Raw genomic sequence first — 17,802 nt, 5'->3', positions numbered from 1 at the left:
TTGTGTTTGAGTATGCAATCTACAGTATGTGTACTGAATCTACTGTACTATATGCTTTCACGTGCATTCAATAAAAATACTGCATGTCTTTCACCTGCAGGATCTCAATGATCTTGAGCTTGGTGTCCATGACCAGTATGTCCTGTTTCTCAGGCTCAGTCTGGGTCTTCACTTTGTCTCCAGTGGAGCTGGTGTTTGAAGTTGTTGGGAGGAAGCCCCCTCCTCTCAGGACAACTTGGGACATCAGCTCTCCTACGCCGTGAATGGACCTCATCACATTACTACCTGAAAACAATCACACACATACAGACATCAACACATACAGACACACAGGTCCTCCAAAGGCAGTGGTGAACCGAATACCCTGGAACACTCAGATAAAACAAACAAAACATTGATTTAATTATATAAATAAAATGAATAAATGAGAATGGTATCTGTGTTATTGATCTGTAATATTACAGTGTTACGTTGATTTGTTTGTCCTTCTCGGACCATGCACTACGCATTTCAGTGGTTTTCTGTTAGAAAAGAAAGCAACCAATCAGATCTTGTTCTGGGTCTCTGGGTAGAATATCCTTCAACCAAGGTATTCGACATCCTTGATCGAATGCCCTGGCCGTTGCACTGAATGAGAGCATACGTTTGGACTGACAGTTGATCAACCAATTATATATTGATTTGTAGCCAATGGGCGTATTCTTTCAGAGTTTCCCTCGGTTCCAGGGTACTCTAGAAGGCCCGCTAGTTAACTGGCTCGAGACAGAGGATCTAGATGAATGCGACGAAGCAATTCATTCTGTTTTATTGTTTTTAACGTTGAAATGACAAGTGCAACAGGTGAAGATGAAGTTATTGCGGAATTGTTGTGAGTACCCTTTTCAAGACGACAATTCAGTGAAAAGACGGACATTATAATGCCGTGGAGGGCGACCGGGCGGCGTGTCTACAGAAGGTCCGGTTGTGATAGACACGGTTCGCCACTGTCCAAAGGCCAACCATGCTGTTCATACCTTTACTCTCATCTTCTTTGTCTGGCTTGGTGAAAGGGAAAGCTGTGCTCACATGGACACAGTCTAAAATAGCCAACAGGATCTTCGTTAATCTCAGCAGGTCACTGAAGTTGTAGAAGCCAAAGTAAATCAGGTTCCTGGCCAGATTCACCACCTGAACAAGGAAAACAGATTCATTAAAGGCTTGCAGGGTTTCATAATCAAAACATGACCTGAGTGAGATTGCATTAGATTACAATGTGCCAGGCTGACCTCAAAGGTGAGCTTGTTCTTCTCTTTATCTGCGAAAGGGAAGCTCTGACACACCACGTCTCTCAGGTAGTTCTCGACAAACTCCATGGTCTCACAGAAACGCTCCTTGATTTCATCTTTAGATGTTCCATCATTGTCGTAGCTACAACAAAAGACCAATACATTAAATAATCCACAATGCACAAAATAGTCAACAAACAATCCAGTACATCTGTCCAATCACTCACTCATCAATGGCAATCTCTGAGGGGATCTCAGACCAGAGTCGAGCGTATTTGACAGGAGTGACCTGCTCCTGAGGATCACGGTCCACATGCATGTGCAGCATCATGCGGCAGAAGGATGCTCGCAGATCATAGGGCAGGTCCTCATCCGACATGCATCGCAAGATCAGGTCCACATCCAGCTGGCCAGAGATCTTGTTGATTGCCAGGTACTGACGGTCCAAACACATCCTGGCAAACAGGTTCAGCTGGTACCTGCAGCAGCCAATACACACAGGGGGCCTATCATTTAAAAACAGCTATCATTTTGTTTTTACCTTCACATGTGAGCCATTCAGCATTTACTAGTATGGGTCCGGCACCTCATTAATGCCAAGTCCGATGTGGGTTGAGCAGTATCTCAGTACCTACCTGTAATAACTGATCACCTCCTGGTCCTCCTTCTGGCCCTCCTTGGCATCCTGAGCCAGCTCCCTGATGCTTTTACTGCGGATTTCTTTATTGCTGTCGTTCCAGAACAACCACACCTCCTCTTCGTCCTCCTCTGACTCCACAGAGTTCTCCCCGAGCGGCGCTCCCTCAATCTCAAACCTCGAGAGCACAAGTCTGAAGGAAGAAGGGATTATTTATGTTTTGGTGAAAAGGCTGCTGGAAGTAGATGAATAAAAAAGCTTCAGGATTAGGATACAACAACTGCCAATTTCCTTACACTCAACCTGAGAAGCTGTAAAAGAAAAGAAAAAACAAGGATAGGAAAAGCTAGTAAACACATCTGCACTGCTATACAGATATCTTATTAATATTATCACATTATGGCTGCGGTAAACAATTACCTACATTATTGATTAGTCTACTTTTGGAGCTTAAGGTAATATCTTTAAATGACATTAGGAGGCAGATGAGAGAGATATAGGTGGAGGCAGAGAGGGGGGGTTACTCACTTAGTTTCTATGAGGATGTCTGCATTAGCTGGATCCAGTACTGCGTTACAGATGAGCTCCTGGGTCACAGGAATGGACTTATTCATCGACACACACAAGTCTGAGAGGTAATCCAGGAACCTGGACACAAACACAAGAAAAGCAAAATGTAATTACCCATGATGCTTTTAAAAGGAAATCAACCCAAAATCAAATCAAGTCCCGGAGATATTTAAAAGCATTCAGTAATTTCCTTGCAGAGTGAAAAAGGAACCAATTTACCATGGCACACAGGTTTATTGTGTACTCTTCAAAACACAATTAAAGGATCATTTAGGTGCACATCTTAAAGTTGTATGTTACATTGAATTGTCTTTAGTTGTCAGTTGCTGGCTGTGGAACTTTTTGTGTACCCTCTGCTTGTATGTATTGGTGAATATTTTGTTCATACATGTGTAGAACTAAATGCAGTTTTGATCAGAGTATAATAAGATGACTATAAGCACATTATCTTGGGAATAATTGTATTGTTTATTGTGGCTTTATACCTGTATCAGCATGTGAATGTTGTACATACTGTAAGGAAAAACAGCACACAAACCTGGGCTCACGGTTCTTGCGGACCAGACTAACAAACGTGTCGATCTCCGCAGCAGTGATGTGTTTCTCCAGCAGCTTGCGGTTGTTATGGAGCAGAGCTGTGATTGTGTCCTCAGCCAGAACATCATACCCAATCTGTTTCTGCATGAAGCGAAACTGCTTGGCGATATACTCCTGCGAGACAGACAGAAAAACAGTCTGAGCATGCACCAACTGAAACAAGACGACACAGACACTGTGGAAGATGTCATTATTTACCAAGCCACTATATCTTTATCTCTTTACATTCTCCAGGGGGACTATAACCTTGTTATGTCTTTATCCATCACTTATATTGACTGAGGCAATGTTGACCCTTGTTCATCTGTATGCAGTAAAACAAGAGCATGTTTAGAAAGACAGAGACGGCTTCCTTAATAAAGCTAATTAAATGACCCCTGTAATCATTAGATTATAATGTGCTTAAGAGGAATCGATTTCTCATGGGAATTGGGAATGTTGCTTTTCACATCAACACACAGTTGTCATAGGACAAGCTCATACCACTGTGTGGCTCAGACTATTTGTATTAGCAGAACAGTTAAAGGTCCCCTATTATACTGTTTTCATCAATATATTAGAGTTCTCATACAAAACATGTCTCTGAAGTGTTTGGCTCCAAACACCAAACAGATCATTGCAGCATCCCCCTCTGTTTCAGCCCTGTTTCCAAAGTGCTGATTCTCTGTCTGTTACTTCAGATGAAAATAAGGAGCCACTCCCCACGCCCCTCTGAGAGATGTTTGGTTAAAAATAACACAATGGTGCTTTAGGAGGAGATTCAGGTGATAAGGTGGGGGGGGGGGGGTACCTTGTTTGGTGATTGGCTAATGGTTACACAAGCCCAAAAACATCATGACATCATAAAGTGGCCAAAATCTGATCAGCTCATTTTCAGACAGGATTGCATATAAATGGATCAGCACAAAAAGAGAGGGGGTCTTTGTTCCTGAAACGTTCACAGAGGGGACACATATGTATGTATAAAATACATGAAAAAGTGGATTTTGCACAATAGGTCACGTTTAATAAAGTTGCTAAGTTGGTGAGCCTTTGCAAAATACATATGAGATTTAGTTACACGTCATCATATAACAGCTGCTACAGAGCAAAGGCCCTCTTCACTTGCTATCATCAAGGTAGTTTGCAATGTACCTTTACACAAACTACGGCGGCTCATAAAAACATGTTATTTAGTTCCACTGCCCATAAAGCAGGATCTGAGGTCGGACAAACTTCACCTGGTTCTTGCGATAGTCCTGCTGAGAATGACGCAGAACTCGATAACACAGGCGGCAGATGTGTCTGAAGGGAGCGTGGCGCTGGTCCGCCAGCTCCTCCAGGCGCAGCATGGGCCCGTCTCCACTGTCTGTGAATGGAGCCTGCAGCAGCTTGAAGATCTACAGGGATAAGGTTGTAATCACACTGAAGTTAGAGAAAGGAGAACATGCTGATACAGATGGAAGGTAGTAGGTAGTAGGTAAGCGGGTATGATGTTAAATCTGCAAATTAAAATGTCCTTAATCTTTAAAGAGTTTCAAATATTACATTAACCATACTACTGCATTACCTGTTTGAGAATATTCTGTTCCCTCATGAGTTTCTGTCGCTCCCTGTTGGGTTTGTTGACCATTATCTCGAGAACATCCTGTCCGTTGTTGGGAATATCGACAACAAAGAACACCAGATCCTCCAGGAGCTTGGTAACCGCTCTGAATAAACATAGAAAAGAGGGGAACAAGGTGAAAACACACACTTCCCTTTTCAGTTTTCTGTTAGAAATTGACACTGTGACACCACTTTGCTTTTTTACCTCCTCTCATTCTGTGTGATGGTTCCCTTCTCCAGCTTTCCTGCGATAGAGGCCAGCACTTTACTGGCATCGTTGGCAAAGTCAAGATCTCTCACTTCAGCGGGGGAGACGGGCACGATGGCAAAAGCCTCTTTGTCCTCTTTCAGTGAAGAAGTGCCGATCTTAAATAAGAAAAGTAATGCACAATTTTATCTTCAATCAGGGATACAGTATATTCAAAATGTATTTCCCAAATACTGTAGAAAGTAAACCCATAATTAAAACTGCCATCAAAAAAAATGAACTTGTATTAAAAATCGAATTCCAAAACACTCCCATAACTACACAACAGGGAAAGAGCTGACATGCATTATTGATGCCCACTTGTTGACTTATTCAATCTCTTTAACCCAGACAGGGTCTCAGCTCAGCACTATACAGTCAGGCTGCCTGCAGTTTATTAGAGATATACTGTTGCATATTAGTGCAAATGAGCTGTCACTCACACGCAGCATGACAGGCTTTTCCTCCTCCTTGTCAATTGGTTGGTTGGTGCTGTGAACCCATGTGTTTGTGCAAAGGTGCCTGAGGCGCACGTAGGAGTTCCTGAAAACACATTTCTTATATTATTGATTGATGATTTCCAATTGTTTTGTAGCACAAATCCTAGACAGTACATACTGACCCTTGATAAGGTAGTGTTCACAATAAGTAACACACAAGGAACACATAGCAGTATTCTCAACGAGGTGTCTCAGTCTTTGGAGAAGACACATACAGATCTAATAAAGAGCAACAAATGGTGAGGTCTCATGGGCACCTTGTTAAAAAATATATAAATAAATAGTGTCTTCTACAATGGTCAAATGTGCATGAAAACTTGATAAAGTACTCTCTCACTATTGTTAGGCTCTTCAATTTATCAGGTTTATCTTTAACTTAAAAGACCAAACATGTATGGCTTTCATTTATTAGAAGAGAGACTACGATAGGTTGCAATATTATCTGTGAGAGCAATAAGTACTAATTGGAATATAGCTGTAGTGCATTCCTAAAGACAGAGTAGAACTAGATCAGTCTATCAGGGAGTGCACAAGCCTAATTCAACCCAACTTAAGAGGATAATCACCGGCCTTACAACTATTCCAGTGAAATTCAAAGGAAATTATTTCCAGTAATATGTCAAAGAAACACATTGTTCAACATAATTTGTCACCGATGCAAAATACGTTTATCTTCCCCGCAAACAAGCACAAACACATCTGCTCAAGCACAAGCCAAGATCCTGCCAGCAATCTATTTGCTGCAATTCATTATTCTGGAAATCGGTTTCTGTGTAAGCCCTATGAAGAAGAATTACAGAACAGTACGTCATACACTTTTTTACATTCACACACACACACACACACACACACACACACACACACACACACACACACACACACACACACACACACACACACACACACACACACACACACACACACACACACACACACACACACACACACACACACACACACACACACACACACACACACACACACACACACACACACACACACACACACACACACACACACACACACACACACACACACACACACACACACACACACACACACACACACACACACACACACACACACACACACACACACACACACACACGGTCTTTTTTGACCCGGTGAGGTGGCTTTCTTGAAGTAGCTTTGTAATTACATTTTTTTTATCATCTCATATTCCAGCTATTCCTCAAAAAACATGTTTTGGATATCATACCATTCAAATTTTTTATTTAAATTTTAAGAAATGTTAGTTTTTGTATTACTACCCCAAGCTTCCATAAATGGGTCAAAAATGACCCGCATGCATTTTCTATGGAATTTCGTTTTTTTCAAAATGTAAAAAAATGTCTAAAATTATAAATAGTGACAAATTAAATGTAAAATATTTCTAGTGTGAACCAAAATATAATACTAAATATTATATAAGTGATTTTACTTAACCAACATGACAAAAATGGCTTAAAAACCCATATTATTCTAATGCGGGTCCTTTTTGACCCACTTATGGAAGAGTGTAGGGTCCAGTCACTCGTGCATCTAAGGGTTAAGCTGACTAACTGTACAATGGAAGTCTCTAATGTAGCTGCTGTTTGGGTTTCAGTGGAAAGAGTGACACACCAGGGATGGACCGTGCTCTTCTCTGTAACCAAGGTCTGAGCAGGTAAAAAAACACTTATTTACTGTTACGGCCTTCCTACCTTGGTACCAGTGAGTCCCCCCCTCTCAGGGTGGTAGGGTCGAGCTCAAATATGGAGGAGATGTCATTTCCATCGGGCACAGACACCAGGGTGTACATAACTTTGTCCTGGACATTTCTTAATCGAGCCCGTAACGCTTCCTGCTCCAAGTCCAGCTGGAGGGAAGATCAAAACAGAGCATGATCAGAAATAGCTGGTATAACAAAAAATAGTTTTAATATGACAGAGATTTTCATTTTCAGCAACTGATATCATCTGGCACACTTGTATCAGGATTCTTAAGAGTTAATCAGTGACAGCGTTAAACCTTAAAAAGATTTGAAGGATTTCCAATGAACCCGTTTCTCAAAAGAACACATGACATTTCTATTTGATCAAATCATTCTGTAAGCCAAAAATGGTTGCCAGAAAATGATGATCTAAACGCCTTTAATTCATTTCCAGATTCCAGAATTCAATATTTGAACACTGCAAAATATATGTTGTGGCTTGTAGATGTATGAGAGTTAGGTTGTCTAGTCTGGTTTACTTAGTTGAGTCCTGCTTTAGGCTCAGCTAAAATACAAATAGTATCCTTTGGGAGCTATTTGCTTTTGAAAGAGACCCAACCCATACTCAAAGTTAAGTTTTAATGTTTTTGTTTTTGTTTTTAAATGTTATAATGAGGGAATAACCTCAGGAGCAGAGCAACTTTGAGCAGATGTGAGCAGATGTGAGCAGCTGTGGCAAAGAACTGAAGCACCAAGCAGAAGCAAGCAGTCATGGTGAAAGGCTGCCATCTGCCGTGGACTGAGGTATAATACAACCACAGGCTGCAAAAAGACATGCAGTAGTCTCCAGCAGGAAATGTATTCTACTAAAGTAACTTTACAATATTCATATTTCCCACTTACTGAGGAGCGGGACTCCAGGCACTCCTCTTCATAATCTGGATTCACCTGCAAAAACACAGAGCAGTTTTCAACCTAGAATACCTCCTTATTCTATTGTCAATTCAAAATGTAACTTTAATGTATGTTTCCCTGGTCTTACAGGCCGCTTTACAGTCAAGTTACAATATCATCTGAGCAATGTTAATACCTTCAAACAGCGCAAAAAAAATGCATAAAATATATTGACAGTGTTTGATGTTGCCTTGTTGTAATGAGTTAAAAAGTGTCTGTGCTTCTCTGACCTCTGCAGCCAGGTAGTGTCCGGTGGCCAGGTGTTTGAACCTGAACAGGCTGTTCCAGTAGCCGGCCCCCCCTCTGCAGGGATCATGCTGCACAACCTAACACCGAAGCACAGAGCAGTCCAATATTAAACCAATGCATGCAATTTATATAAAAGATGTGGTGGACAGATGCTTATTTTATGTTAACCCCTGGCACACAAAGCATTTTGAATTTCCTCACCACACAGTATATACATACCACCATTGGCAAAATCAACTTTAAAAATATTCTTCCTCACCTCTATCTCCCATAGGGCTTTACTGCTTGTTGCTGAGGTAGCTGACTGTCGCCCAGTAGTGCGGAGAAAAACATATTGTTTTTTTCTGTGATCATCACAGGTGAGGAATTTCTCCTGCTCGGCATGAAATAACCGTACCACATCGCCCTGGGGAGGAGGAGAACATGTGTTACTGTCATATTTATTCCTAACTTTAAAACCAAATCATTACAGAAAAAAAAAAGATTTAACGTTGTGTTTCCATATAAAATTTGACAAGATACATTCTTTGTAAGAACAATGCACCAATCCATCTTCATTTAAATCTCAACTCTTCAGAATATCTTTAAACATGTTAATAACCTTGTGTGTTTTATATTTTAGGTGCATTGTTTCTAAAAAAACATGTTTAATTGTAATATGTATCTGTAAAGTGTCTTTGAGTACCTCTCAGCACTCTATAAATAACATGTATTATTATATTCCAGAAGTTTCCTAAAATAATTAGATCACTTATATTTTAGAGAGGCCATTTGGTTAGACCAGGGGTCTGCAACCCGCGGCTCTTACCTTGAGCTTGGACAAAGATAAGAAGGAAATAAAATGAAAATATTTGTAGGACTATCTATATTTTGTTGCTGGGTTGAAAATGTTTCGTATCTTGTATTTTGAGGTGATAGTGTGACACATACAAGAAAAACTAAAATATGCGTCATATCCTGCTACGGTCCCGCGCCAGCGCCTTTTCTTGCAGGTGAATAACCTGACCCCCGGCTCGCTGATCAAAGAAAATAAAAAGTATCAGAGGAACACAGAGGGTTTAATTCTGCGTGGACAGAGTGAGATGCTTTCACAGCAAACGATGCTGGTTTACCAGTATGTTTGATATGTAGAGAGAAGTTGTCAAAGGTGCTGCAGCTTTTACGTATCGAGGAACAACACGGAAGAGGAAGACAGCTGACGATCTTCAGTCATAATTCAATCAGTTAACTCTTTCTAGGGTGCAGCTATATGTTTTATTTATTTCAAAGTTGGCCCATTTTATTTATTTTCTTCAAATGTGCAGAGGACTCCCCAAGTGCGGTTTTTAATTTATTTTAAAGTAGGCCTGTGTAATTTTTTTTAATTCTCCTTATAAGAGTTCTTTGTTTATTATTAGAGGTTAACAGTTTTCTATAATGTAATAAATAATAAATGCAAAAAGACTGTAGTTTTTGTCTATGATGTAATAATATATACAACTTTATAAGCTATCAAGCTATCAAATATGTTTTGCGGCTGTAGACAAAAACAATTGGTGGAAAAGGGGACAAAATGGCTCTTTTGGTCAAAAAGGTTGCAGACCCCTGGGTTAGCCCTACTGTAGTCGGCTATTTTTGGCGTTAAAGCCGTTAATGGAAAGCTGTTGAATAAGGAATACAACATAATCTCATGTATAAGCACACACACTGATAATACTGAACTGAAAACAAAGCAGGCCACCGGCCCACTCATGAGGGACATTACACAACGCCCCTTGTCAGAAAATGGCAGAATGTAGGCGAGTTTCATACATGTTTGGAAGAAACTCACAGTTTGTAAAAACATATGAGATCAGTATTTCTGGCAGCTACTGGGAAACAAACCCCTTTTAGGATGACTTCCTGATTGTCGCCCCATTTCATAAACAAGACGATCTTCCAGCTGGTGTTACAGTTGACAGAGTTCACCTGCAAAAAAACCATCAGAGTTTGAATGAATGAAGGTATGATCTTGTGGCAGATGTCCTGAACAGTAGAGCAGTGCTAAAACACTGTCAAGGAGGAAACCTTCAACTTTCTCTTCAAATGCATACTTTTTCTAAATAAATCAAATTAAATATATTCCACATCAAGCAACAGCCAAGGCAGCATACACAGTCATTTATAACTTCAAGGCTTGTCTATTGTACTTGTAAAGAGTCAAATCCGACCATGAAAAAAGTTGAACTTCCTTTCTTTGTTAAGAGTAACCACTTGATATCATAAACATTAATGATTTGTGCTTACATTACTCCCATTTCACATCTACTTAAACTGCTTGCAGAGTCTTGAATAAGGAATAAATAAGTCGGTATCAATCATGGTTATGAGCAAAAATTGCACAACTGCCCCAAACCGAATTCGCTTTTTGTGTTTCTAAAAAGGAACTTTGATAAAATGTGTTTTAAAGCAGCTCAGAGCAGTCTACAGTTATGAGAGAGAAACAGGACGTCTCTCAAGATGCAGAGTTAGCTGTAGCCCAGTTCGTAACTGTGCTAAATGCGAAGGGCAGGGAAACAGTGCTTTAGTATTTCACATCAAACAGCTAATAACCAAGCAGCGGTTATGAGAAAAAAAGCTATAATTAGATCACGGCGCTCCCACATGAAAGCATTTGAGGAGTGTAGAAGAGTTGCAGCATCTCAGAACAAACCTCATTGCATCCCGGATTATCCACGAGCTGGTGTGTGCTGGCATGGAGAGGCTGACCTGCGTTCACTGGGTTCAGGACCACTTTGTCCCCGATCACCACCTGCAAACACACACACACATGTTTTGGGAAGCTATAAATATCATGATGCTGGACGAAAACACCATGCAATAATGTACATACTCAACTCATCGGGCTCCAAAGGTAACAGGGACTTGCACTGTATTTTTATTTAATCTCATTGAGTTTTAATTACATTTATTTAACTGCAGTTACTGTCTACTCTGAAAGCACAATGAGTAGAAAGTCAATCACAGTAATGCAGTCAACCTTGAACCTCTGAAGAGTGAGCGACCATCAATATCCATTTGCATGTCTCTGTCTTCTGTCTATTCTAAGCAGGTATCCACAGTGACTCCAACTTTTGTTTTTGTCCACGGCCTCCTGCTTAGGCCTTGTGCCATACCTAATTTAAGAGGAGTTTAGCAGAGAAGCCCGACCTCTTCCGTGGTTCATTTTGTCCTCTGCCAACAAGAGCTTTGTGATCAGGAAAACCCTGATCGGGTGCTGGCAGAGCTCCATGTGAGGTCTCACATTGAAGCTTAAGTAAAGAAGACTTTACTTAGGATTTTCATGACAGAGAGGTTGCATTTAAAAAAAAGTACATATATTTAAAGACCGAAAATAGCTATCAATCTCAGCCATGAATCAGAGTCCTTTGCTTGGCCTGATATAATTGACATACAAAACAGTTTCTCCACAATGCACCACTCCGATAGCATTTACATGTGATGACTCACACTGTCCCCGATGGAGCGCAGTTTGTAGAAAGGCTGGATGTAGAACCAGGAGCCTTCGTTTCCAGCGGTGTCCAGCATCACTCTCATGGCGTTCTTCTCTAACAGCGCAGGCAGACGCTTATTCACCGTCAGGTACTTGTTGCTCTTCAGGTGTAGTAGCTGAGCAGATAAAACAAGATACAGTGTGTGATAAAACAAACAAATGTTCAAATATAAGATAAGAAGTAAGTGGTTCTGATGGTGAGATCATAAGCTTGTATTTAAAAAGGCACTCTTAGAAATGGACTGACATTGTTCGTTTTCATTAACTAAAGTCAAACAACATGTAAGAAATAACACCGACTTCCTGCAGAACTACACTGAAAGCCATTACTTAATAAACTATGAATGTCATCTAGATTACATTACATTATATGTCACACAAGCGACTTTCATACATTCAATACTGTGGGCAGGACACTTCACCCCAAACGAGCAATTTGGGGTGAAGTGTCCTGCCCAGAGACACAGTGACACGCTGACTGCAGATCAACGCACAATCCCACTGAGCCACAGCCTCCCTGCATACGTATGTTGTGGTTGGGTGTATCAAATTAATCTGTGGTTTGACTGTGATTCCAGGAGGTTTGGGCCTTGTTTATTTTTGGTAGAATACATTTGGGAGTTATGCCAACATTACCAAAATAATAATACTAGAATATGTGTTTGATTGTTTTTTCCTTTTTTTATTTTCAAGTTAAAATTTGTGACCATGCTTAACATGCTGAGGCATATCTCAAATTCAAGATAAGAGTTATGATAAAAATCACTTCAAATGATGGCATGTCCGACCCACCTCAAACTGTGTGGAAGTCTAAACAAAGTGTATCTGACTAAATGCCAACAACATGAGGACTGTTCCAGTGAAACCAACCTGAATGACATTCCCGTACTGAATTACTGTTCCAAGCAGCTTTTTGTTTTCAGAATCATTTTGCTTTTTCTCCAGGTCAGCTGCATGCTGGAAGGAAAGAATGGGATAAAAAGAGGAGAATCAGATCAAGACCAGCAGCATTGTTCACATAAACCAGTTTCACTGTAATGTAGTAGCAAGTCATCTGATCTGTGGGCTGTTAAACAAAGCAGAAGTAAGCCAGAAATGTATGCTTCAACAGACGGCTTTAACAGAAAGTTCTGGCCCGATGGAAACACAGGAGGGATTGCAATCCTCCATTTTATGACTGCTTGGTCCAGTAACAGATTGCTTTAAATGGTATTGAAATGCAACAGAAAGAGAGAACAGAGAGTGTAGAGGGCAGAAGGAGTGAAATGCTTCATAGATATCTATAAAAGGACTCTAATAGCAGGTTACAAAGTTATCATGTTTATTAACTGAGGTACAAATGTAAACTATATTGCAGAGTAAACATTTGTGCAGATCATTTAGTTTCAACCTAACGTACTTCTTCATATGTGTGTGGTCTCTTGACCCCGTTAGCCCCGAGGACAGGTCTTTGTGGCTTACTGTCTGCAGAGAGGTGAACATGTCGTCACTTCACTTACATGGAGCTTGTTGAGGAGCACCGTGTCCGTGTTTCCTCCAGGCTTCGCCGCTTTCCAGAACTGCTTCTGGGCCGAGTAGCGGTTCATGGGACACAGTCTGAACAGACAGTCTGGAGACAGAGAGAAAAAATAAAAATACAGACATGAAGCTGCATGGATAGAGATAGAGATCACTCCTAGAGTAAAAAAGTGGTGCATACACGAAGAAGAACCAAGATTCAAGACAAATAAAAAGATAGACAGAAACAGAAACCTTGAGAATATCTTAGGGAAGATGTTCATAGTTGAGATGGGGTGTGTTTAAATCAAAAGAAGAGAAAACCAGAAATAAGAATAGTGTATGTTGTTGCACGGTGAATGAGTGCCACAGCGTGGGATCACAGCAATAGCTTAGTTGCTATAACAAGATGATACAAGATTTGTAGAATAAACAGAGAATCTACAAAAAAGAAAGCAAACAGACCACAGGCTTGACTTTATAAAAGGACCCCTCTCTGACATGTCAGGTGATGTATTCAAAGACCTAATAACGAAACAATATAAACACACATTATTTCTACACGCTGCTCACTAACACATCCTTGCATGGTTTGTGCGCGCGTGCACTTTTATCAAATATTAATTTCTTAATCGGGGAGGAATAATGAGTAACACAAGCATGTGTTTGTGTGTTTGTATGTACATTATTGTATTTGTGTGCTCAGGATATACAAGTACAGTATTATGTGGTTTAACTGTTTTAAATGAGGCAACACAGTTACCTCAGAGTGTGTGTGTCTGTGTATTTTTTATTTGTGTTCAGTCAATGTTTGTGACCACAGGGACCGTGAGATGTTGCTGTCATCAGCAGGACTCTGATTGTGCTGCTTATTTTCATACATGTAGATACCATAGAACAAGCCTGGAGGGATAAGGGCCCACTATTTGCATGTGGACACAGTTTTAGCATAAGAGAGTTCCTCTTCTGAAAATAGTTCCTCTTCGCCATTTCCCACTGCAGCTGAAGCACGCAAAGACTAAACAGGCAGAGTTTAGTTTAGCTTTCGGTTCACTACAGTGACATTTTGCCTGCAGAGTTAAACTTTTGCCCATCAGCGACTCCTCCCTCTGAGTCCTGGCTTTCCTCTGACTTCTCCACTCATCAGACCAAAGCTCTTTATTGTGAGAGGTTAAAAAAGAGCAGAAAAAAGAACAATCTGTCCATCCTTCTCCCTTTCTCTCTCTCTCTTTCTCTCTCTCTTTCTGCTGTAGCCGCAGTAACATGACCAAATAAGGTCAGCCCAGAGAAGGGGAGTGGGATGACAGAGGCCGAGAGAAGAGGGTGGGGACTCCCTATCTTCCACACTCGATATTTAGTCATCCCTCCTTCTCCTTTTTGAATTCCTCTATCCATTTCGCAAACCACTCTCCCCCTCCCACTTAATGGTCTCTATCTTGCAAATCTTCATCTCACCCCCTTACAGCCCCCTCATAAGACGAGGTTTACTTTAGTGTGACATAAAATAGGGCTAGGACAACAAGGAAAAGGAAGTGAAAGAAAAATGATGAAGACAGGAAGAGAGTGAAAGAATGTGAAACGGAGAGAGGGCTTAAGGGGAGAAGGAACTGACTGAATACATTTGTGTTCATGTGCATCCCACAAAATACAGTATGTTTACACAAATAAATGAAACTCAAGTTCATCACCAGAGTCACCAAGTTCATCACCAGAACTGTATTAAACTAAGTGAAACAGCAAATAAAAATCAACACACACTGGAAAGTTCTGCCTTTCGAGTGAGACTCCCTGTGATTTGACAGAGATGTTTTTATCATACTCTAAACACACAATCACAGCTGCCATATGAGTGCAGAGGGAGACGGAGAGTTTGCCTTTAATCACAGTCAGCTGCGAGAAAAACATGTCCGTTTCATAAAACTGAAATTTGGGTTAAGAATTCCTTCTGGGGTCACTGGACAGGAGCAGTGGTGGGGCTAGTCCACAGGGCAGAAAACTCTAATGATTCATGCACATTCCTCCAACTTGAGACACTAAGTTACGACTCAAACCTCCAGCCCATAACCAACGTGTTATTTGTCACTCAAATATCTATTTGAGTTCATAAACAAAGCTTTCTTTGATACCAGCTGCCCGCATGCTCTGACAAAGGCTAACCTAAGTTAATGTGGCCTTGAGTTATGCATGCTGAAAACATTTCCAGTGGTGTTTTTGACTGTTTTGAAGCCAAACCAAGTCATACCTTCTTTAGGATTAACAGGAAGCATGATCTATTGTGAAATAAATCATTATGGAGATAAAAGGATAGGAGGATATTTGCCATATTGCCTAGGCTTGCAGTACTTGAGTCAAAGTTTTAAGTCTGCAAATACAGCTCCAAATGTTCCAATATTCAGGACCATGTGCTCGGCTCACATACATGCATTCAAAGTGATGCACAATCAAGCATTTGCATGACTAGGTAGGACTTTGATCCATTACTGGTCAGTATGTGAAATTAATGATGTCCGAAAGAGTTTCATACTGAAGCGTGTTAAAAAGATGTCACGCGTTAATAATTACCCTTATTTAAAATAAACTGTCAACAACACTGCTCCTCCCTCTTTGTTGGGATTATTTAAGGAAAATATAAAACAGATTTATTTCATTTTGTTTCTGTATTTCATTCTTAGTGTATATATTTTCAGAGAGCATTCAGAATGGACTTTCCAGAAGTAAACCTGAGATGAAAAATATTTGAATATATATTCCCAAAACGTGTTTTAACAGTAAAAAAAAGTAAAAAACCTGACATCAATGAAGGAATAACTAAGTTTGTAGATCTTTTCAAGTGATGTCTCTGTGGTGTCTTGCAACACTGCTGTGAATGTTATTTAACAAGGGCTGCAGATGACCCACAAAGATCCCTTACACATGCTCTGTAGACGCGCTAAGTTCAACAAAAAGCTAATAAAAACTCCTGCGCTCTCTGCCAAACTTCACCAGATTTAAGAGGATCAAGAGGAAGATGCTTGTAGCCGTGGCGACCGTAAAAACTACTGAGAGAAGATGTTAAGTCAACAGAGATGATTCACCTCTAGAACAGCTGATCAAACATAAGAACTGCCACAATAATGTGATACTGTAAGAAGATTAACACACACAACAGCTTTCAATTGTGTGTGTGTTAACTGCTACTGTGTCAACACATGGCTGCACAATTCACAATGGTAGACAAAATAATAAGGTCATGGTTTCAGGACAAAATGTAATTACATCTACATTGTCTGGCACCCTCATACTGCAGGATGTATGCTCTGATGATGAAAGGTTGACAATGAAGCAAACAAAGCATGGTGCAGATGTGTCTTTTATCAGTTCTACCTGTCATAAAAGCATATTGCACATCCTCTCAGACAGAAATCCCAACATGTCCACAATAAGAGTGAAGAAGTCAGAAGCAGGGAGGCCTTCATGAACCTCTATGATATCTGAGCTAATCTGCAGTTGTCGACCAACACCACTGGACAGAGACTTAGAAAACCCCATTGCATAATACTACTTCTAAACAGTGATAAATCAACAATATCCTCAATGATCTGGCTTTTGTAAATTGTTATTTGCTACAAAGTTCTTATCCTGTTGGAGATATTATGGAGGAAGCAACTAATCACTTGTAGTGCATCTAAGACAATAAATTGGTCCACCGACTACAGCTTCCCTGTATCCTGCAAGACTTATCTGCTCTCAGGAAAGCAATATATGTGGTTATTATCAGAGGAAGGGACTAAAGACAGAGCTGCTGCTGGTGTTTGTCTCAAATGAACCAGTCTGCAGTGTGGCACTGACAGCAACAGTGGTTTGGGCTGACAAGAGAGAGGTGGGGTCAAGAGGTTAATGCTACAAAGATTGCGGTGGTTTATGAGGCTCGAATGTTTCTGTGTTTCTGCAACAGCCATTTGAGTAGATTAAGGCAGGGCGGTGAGACATGGAGTGGGTTAACAAAGAAGGAGAAAATAAGCAACACAAGACACACGAAAAGCCAGGACAAAGGAGATGCTGTCCACTAGAATGGTGTTCACATGTTACTTGTTCAGCAATGAGTTTCAGTTCAAAAACAAATATGTAGAAAAGCAGCTCTTTCTGGATAACAGCATATGTTTTGATGTCCTCTTTTTGATTCGTTTTTTTGATTTATGAGCTTTAATCAACATTTTCGTATTGTCAAATATTTTGTAAATGAATACAACCTCATTGTTTTCCCCCTTGCCTATAAAAGAAATCAGTCAATAAACAACATTATGAATACTACTAGGTTGCATAAGCTGATATATGTATTATGGGATTATGTGCTGACTGCTGCTCAGTGTACTCTGCAATCTCAATGTGTGCAATCTCAGTGTGTAATGCCATTTCAAAAACTGTCTGCTTGAAATACAAAGCAAGGCTCATAATGCCCTGGCGTATGAACACAGACTACAGGAGTGAAAGTGTGATTTTGTGGAGGGTGCTTGTG

At 40.4% G+C, this 17,802-nt stretch overlaps 1 protein-coding gene across 4 annotated transcripts in view; it reads right to left on the bottom strand.

The window, feature by feature from the left end:
• Nucleotides 1-17,802, bottom strand: part of itpr1a (inositol 1,4,5-trisphosphate receptor, type 1a) — a 70,468-nt gene that overhangs the window by 45,177 nt on the left and 7,489 nt on the right. For all 4 annotated transcript variants that reach the window (XM_079684856.1, XM_079684857.1, XM_079684858.1 and 1 more), the window contains exons 4-23: nucleotides 13,310-13,419; nucleotides 12,681-12,767; nucleotides 11,768-11,926; nucleotides 10,971-11,069; nucleotides 10,163-10,246; nucleotides 8,559-8,705; nucleotides 8,281-8,376; nucleotides 8,000-8,044; nucleotides 7,107-7,261; nucleotides 5,347-5,446; nucleotides 4,862-5,022; nucleotides 4,619-4,760; nucleotides 4,290-4,448; nucleotides 3,011-3,183; nucleotides 2,431-2,550; nucleotides 1,901-2,095; nucleotides 1,493-1,744; nucleotides 1,266-1,407; nucleotides 1,014-1,167; nucleotides 95-285 (exon numbers count right to left, since the gene is read on the bottom strand). In XM_079684856.1, the coding sequence (XP_079540982.1) occupies nucleotides 95-285; nucleotides 1,014-1,167; nucleotides 1,266-1,407; nucleotides 1,493-1,744; nucleotides 1,901-2,095; nucleotides 2,431-2,550; nucleotides 3,011-3,183; nucleotides 4,290-4,448; nucleotides 4,619-4,760; nucleotides 4,862-5,022; nucleotides 5,347-5,446; nucleotides 7,107-7,261; nucleotides 8,000-8,044; nucleotides 8,281-8,376; nucleotides 8,559-8,705; nucleotides 10,163-10,246; nucleotides 10,971-11,069; nucleotides 11,768-11,926; nucleotides 12,681-12,767; nucleotides 13,310-13,419 (2,771 nt within the window). The remainder of the gene's footprint in view (nucleotides 1-94; nucleotides 286-1,013; nucleotides 1,168-1,265; nucleotides 1,408-1,492; nucleotides 1,745-1,900; nucleotides 2,096-2,430; nucleotides 2,551-3,010; nucleotides 3,184-4,289; nucleotides 4,449-4,618; nucleotides 4,761-4,861; nucleotides 5,023-5,346; nucleotides 5,447-7,106; nucleotides 7,262-7,999; nucleotides 8,045-8,280; nucleotides 8,377-8,558; nucleotides 8,706-10,162; nucleotides 10,247-10,970; nucleotides 11,070-11,767; nucleotides 11,927-12,680; nucleotides 12,768-13,309; nucleotides 13,420-17,802) is intronic.

The sequence above is a fragment of the Notothenia rossii genome (genome assembly GCF_949606895.1).
Source record: "Notothenia rossii genome assembly, chromosome: 5".
NCBI classification, from domain to species: Eukaryota; Metazoa; Chordata; class Actinopteri; order Perciformes; family Nototheniidae; genus Notothenia; species Notothenia rossii.
This window is presented reverse-complemented; position numbering and strand designations above follow the sequence as displayed.